This window comes from Trichoderma aggressivum (assembly GCF_033847375.1).
Source record: "Trichoderma aggressivum f. europaeum strain CBS 100526 chromosome Unknown scaffold_002, whole genome shotgun sequence".
In the NCBI taxonomy this organism is placed as follows: domain Eukaryota; kingdom Fungi; phylum Ascomycota; class Sordariomycetes; order Hypocreales; family Hypocreaceae; genus Trichoderma; species Trichoderma aggressivum.
In genome coordinates this window covers 125281-131001 of record NW_026946368.1, presented here as the reverse complement: position 1 = coordinate 131001, position 5721 = coordinate 125281, and the positions used below count along the sequence as shown (strand labels likewise).

The 5721-nt window shown below is 49.4% G+C and overlaps 1 protein-coding gene across 1 annotated transcript; it reads left to right on the top strand.

Annotated features, from left to right (window-relative positions):
- Positions 1–769: 769 nt before the first annotated feature.
- On the top strand, positions 770–3217 carry Triagg1_857 (uncharacterized protein; the record flags this gene model as incomplete). The annotated part of the gene is made up of 6 exons (XM_062902018.1): positions 770–841; positions 930–1147; positions 1220–1882; positions 1944–2205; positions 2261–2732; positions 2799–3217. The coding sequence occupies 6 exons, from the start codon at positions 770–772 to the stop codon at positions 3215–3217; spliced, it is 2106 nt and encodes a 701-aa protein (XP_062760081.1).
- Positions 3218–5721: the final 2504 nt, after the last annotated feature.

Sequence of the window (5721 nt, the reverse complement as noted above, 5' to 3'; positions counted from 1 at the left end):
GTACCTAGGTTAGTACCGAGAGCCCGAAACCAGTTGATTATAGCAGCTGCTGGTTCTTTATTCAATTTATGTGCGGATTAAGCAAGTACCTTACTATTCGCATTGATGCTTCACAATAGTTTCACTCTATTCACACGGGAATAATTATTTTGTAAAGTGAACAAGACACAATACAATCGTGTAACACAATGCACAGCACAGTCCGATTCAGGCGAACTGACAGCCGCAGCTGAAAGTGAACGGCCAAATTCTTTGCCTTAGGCTGCCGCCCGCATCGGCCGAATCAGGCCTAGCCCCAGCCGCGGTACCTGGCAACCCGTGCTTTTCAAGGTACCGTTCGTCGCACTCAACTCACTCCCTGTTCTTGTTCCCGCGCCCTGAAGGGAAAAAGCCAAACCCTTCGGACTAACGACTCAACATCGCATCTGCGTCTCGTATCCGCAAGCAGCGCCAAACAAGCCTCGATAATTCATTTTTTATTCTTAGCAGCCGGCTGAGTATCTCCAGAAGCGCGACAAATATTCACTGGACACCATTAAAGCCGTCGCCGCTCCGTAGCAAAAGCAGCAGCAAGAGCGCGCCGCCGCCGCCCACTGGGGAAAAAAAAAAGCATCCATCAACACGCGTCATTCCACGCTGGCGATAGTCGTCGCCAGGCCGTGGTTTGCGACACGGGACTCGAGAAGCCATTGAGCCCTCACGACTGCGCAGGAGGTCCCTCGCGGCGGACGGGAATGCGCCTGCGGTGACGCTCACTATCCAGACCAAGATGGAGGCCAAGCGAAAGGCGAATGGAGCGACGGATGCAGAGGACCGCGCGGCCAAGCGGCGCAGAGTAGCTGTAAGTAATGGCCCAGCCTGATTCTATGCTTGAGATCTTACCCTCCATCTATTTTGCCTTGGCGGATGCTTTTCACTATTCGGCAAAGGAGCTGCATGCGCTTGCATTGCTCGATTGCGTGCATTCTCCTACACGCCCTGCTGAAGCTCTCTTACACACACTTGCATATCGCAGATCATCTCCGCGCGCTAACACCACCATCTCCGTGCAGCAAGGTTTCGATCTTTCCAAGGGCGAGTCTCGCGAATCGACCACTGCGCACGGATTAGTGTTCCTTGAGCAGATCCGTCGGACAGCTGACAAAAGGTACGCTGATGCTGCTGCATCTGATTTTTGTTTTCTCCTCGCAACGAGTCCCTGCTAACCGTATCCCCAAAGTGGTCGTCTCGTCGCAACATACTTTGAGACGCTCGTTCCACGAGAGACCAACCCCGACTACTACAAAAAGACGCGATTGCCGATTTCTCTCGAAACCATCGAACAAAAGCTCATCGATGGCGAATTCAAGAGCCTCGCCGAGCTGGAGAGCTACTTCAAAAGGATGATTGCCAACGCAAAAGACTTTTATTCCAGGGGATCGCAAGTTTTTGATGACGCTGAGCGGGTTCGCAAAGCACTGAGTAACTACATGACTAAAACAAACCCTGCCTACAGCAACCGCTCCTACCAAGCTGTGCCTACCCCGCTACCGCCGGAAAATGACGAGGAAGAAGAGGAAGGGAATGGTGAAGAGGAGGAAGAGGAAGAGGGAGAAGAAGATGCCGAGGGTGAGGATGCCGAAGCTGACGAAGATGCCGAGGGAGAAGATGAAGATGCCGAAGGCGAGGAGGAGCCTGAAGAGGATGAGCCGAGATCGAGACGAAAAGCCATCATACTCAAGCGAAGCCGTACGCGCAGGAGTTCGAATAACGAAAGCTCTCGAGCTCGGTCGCCGCCAAGCCGTCCCGATCACCAGTACGAAAATGTGCCATACAAGGGTCTCACATTTCAGCAAGCCCAGGAAAAAATTGTCGAAGAACTTTTGCGGCATCAGGAACCAGAGTGCGTCAAGCCAATCCAGCCAGTCCAATGCTGGGATTTTACTGACGCGGACCATTTCTAGATATGACGATGCCTATTTTGAGCCCTTTATCAACCTTCCTCCTCGAGCTTTAAAGGACTACTACAAGGTCATTACCGATCCTTTGTCCATCAAGAAACTGCAAAAGATGGTTAGGGGCGTACAAGGACGACATGACGCGACAGGAGTTAGCGAGTTCAAGAGCTGGAGTGCTTTCGAAGAGAAAACAAAGCTCCTCTGGTCCAATGCCTACTTTTACAACGAAGAGGGCAGTGATATCTATGTTCTGGCGCAAGAGCTCGAGGTGAGTTGTATCATTTCATAATTCAACTGCTTCACGCATCTCACAACGCGTATAGAAATTTTTCTACGGCCAGCTCAAAAAGGCACAAGCCGCCGTCTCGGAGCCATCACAGCCGAAAATTAAACTCAAGGTTGGGCAGGGATCCGAAACCCCTGGTTCGTCTAAGAAGATCACCATCCACGTTGGCGGGCGTGACAGCTCCGTAGCATCGCCAGCACCTCAGGTAGCCCAACCCTCAGAGACCAATGGCAATGTCAACGGCGCCGGGCAGCTCTCTGCCAACCTCGAAGCCCCTCGCAGTGTCTCGGCGTCTGCGCCATCGCCAACGCCCTCATCCCAAGTAGGGCTGGGGCTGAAGGTGGAAGATGGCACTCGGCCATCCCCAGCAGTTGGTAACATGCCAGTCGGTGCACCAGGACAGCCTGCCGTGCGGCCTCCTATTCCGACGATTCCATCCCAGCCATTCCAGACTAACCCGCTGGTTAATGGATATGCGGATCAGAGGAGATTCCGCCCTGCCAGCAAAGGTATGTGCAACTTGCATGATTATGTCGAGGCCGCCGTTTTGTAGGGCTTGCTAACTCTGATTCAAGGAATCGACAGTGCGCTGATTGAAAAGTTGCGGATTCAAACACACCCTAGCATGCCTAATGAGCGCCCTACGCTGCTCACCATCTTGCCCAACGCAAAGGAGATGCAACAGTCGGCGACCATAAACCTGCCGCCAACGCAGACTCGCATCTGGATCGTCGCGACGCTGCCGACCTTTTTGCAAGACCGTCAGTATAGCCTCTGGACTCTGGTGGACAGGCAGCCCTGGAAACAGTTGATGCAGCCCATCCCCAACCAGACGCATCACGAGCGGGCCTTTGATGTTATGCTGCACCCCGGGCTCAATGTCATTGAAGCTCATCTCATTGCCGCCATCCCCCGACACGAGCGAGAAGCAGGCGGACCAGAGGTGGAGTTGGAAGTCTTTACGGTGCTTATCAACGTATCACACCCATACTAGACGCAGTAAATCTTTGGTCAGCGGGCATCGTTCTTGAAAAGGCATGGTTGTCCGCTTCTGCTTCAACTTGTTTGGGGAACTGTTCGGCCGAACTCGACACCCCCCCTTGCAACCAGGAAGAACCGAAATTGAGGGAGGTAGATGCGGGATTCCGCAAGTCCCGCAAGTCCCGCAAGACTACCTAGTAGTTAGGGATCGGAAGAGTTGGTTTGCAGTAGGAGTTATCAGGTAGCGACTCGACAAAAATCGGGACTTTGGGTGGAGCCCCTGACTGGGTCTGAATCTATTTTCTTTTACTAGTATTTCTTTTTTTTTTCCCTCCTCGTTTTTTTCGATTTATCTATTTTTTAATCATCTCGGCCGAGCGCAGACAAGGACCGGGATGGGGGACCGTATTGCCGCTTGCCGCGTCTTGAGCTCTCGGGCAAGGCGTGAGATTGAACCGTCCACTTGGAACATCCAATGCGGAATGCTGACCTCGCATATATCCTGATTTGGTTGGTGTTGGTTTGGGTAGCACATTTGGTGGGCATGCAGGCCGTTGTGTTAGTATCCTGGCATTTCCGGCAGCGAGAGCCGGAGCAGAAGAGAACAGGATGCTACCTTAGTGTTGATGCTTTCTACCTATCATGTACACAGACGCAGCGGCCGCCCGTCCGCTTCACATCTTCAAGCCCCTGCTCTTGTGTCCCCAAACTAAGACTAAGAATAATGATTATTATTAATCACCGTTGAAATATTCTTCCATCATCATCGTTGGAACGCGCTAGCAGTAGAACACAAAGCGCCTGGTCGCTTTAGGAATTTGCAAGACGGAAAAATTCGAGCCTCCATAGGTGCAAAATATGGCAGCCTAGACTAGATGCTTAGCACCTTACACTCACTCCCATGTAAGTGCCAAGTACAAGTAGCCAGGAAACTCCCCTGTTGCTAAGCCCTGCAGATAGCCGCTCGGCGCTCCTGATACGATATACGATAGGTGCTCACTGCCACTCTATGTATAGTAGCTGATGGCTCTTTTCGGCCATTCGTATCTGTTGTCGGGCATAAGGGGGATGAAGCATCGGGTATACCAGACAAAAGCACATGCAGTTAAACGCGACACGTGTAAATCAAGTGCAAGAATGGCCGTGTTTTTAATTTTATTTTAGTTTTGATTTAATCGATAAAATGGATAAAATGACATTCTCTACCTTTTTTTCTTCTAATATGTAATGATTACTTTTGTTGAAGGTAGGCTTATCCGCTCATGCGACTTCGTATTTTGCAGGTGAAACCGAGTCATGCCGGACCCCTCCAGTGTCCTATTCTTGACGTATTTTCTTTTTCTTCGCTTAAGTACTGAGTACGATTATGCTTAACGGATAGTAATCAGATTGGGCGATTGTGAGCGATAGAACGGGTAGTTGGCAAAAGTATTCGGAGACTTGAAGGAATGGGCCGGTTGTACCAATGATGATTTGATTAGTGAAGAATCTCAAGAGTATGTAATCCAACTAAACCAATTTGCATCTCCAACAACAAAAACAGCTGTATGTGTAAGTCCATATGGACGTGAAGAAGCGAGAAAACAAGATTCCGTCTGCCTTCCATCGGACCGGTGAATTACATGCGAGTTGTTTAGCGTGTGTCGGTTGTTTCGACCGGTGTTTTAAGCGACTACCGTGATGATGTGGATCCAGCCTTATGAGCCATCGTTTTCTTGTTTCTCTGTTGCTCTGATATCCGTCAGAAGATCTGTAGCCACAACGACCTTTTTCCGTATATCCTCGTGAGACGGAAATACAACAACACTTTCCCTGGAGCGGCAGGAGCGGCAGGGAGCGGAAAGTGGGCACTGGTCAATCATTCCAAGTCTTCGGATCGCGATAATGTGTGGCGACCTACTAGCGGGTGTAAATGCTTCTGCCTAATCGTTGGGGGTTGAGTGTATGTATGAGATTGCGGTGACTCGGAGACTTCGTATAAGTTGACGGGATGAGTTTTTCCGTAGATTGATGTGGTTTTCAATCTGATTGCTATTATTGACCGCCTCCCCCTTTTCTTTCATCGGATGCAGGACATGAGTGTTGGCGAAATGCAGTTTATGAGGACTTATAAGAATCTTTGGGATTCACTCAGATTATCTTCACAATTCACAATTCATAGGTAGGCGTTTGATAAAGAAAACATTCATGTGATTAAGAATATTTCATCATACTAATTCCTTCAAACATCTTATTTTCCGGAGGAGCTGGTTACATGGATCGACGATAGTGTTCGGAAGTGTGTACTAGGCTGGCCTCAAGACACGGACAAGGGGAGAAGATATGGATAAATATAGTACATATTTTTATTATTTCTCTTTTATTATTTTCCTTTTATCATTTTCTTTTTTCTTTTATTGTTTTATCTTTTAGTATTTCTTCATTACTCTATTGCATAGTTTCAGGTGGTGGATGGTGCGTCATGTAACAACAGCGTAAACGCATTCATATCATAGGTCGCTTCGTAAACAGACACAT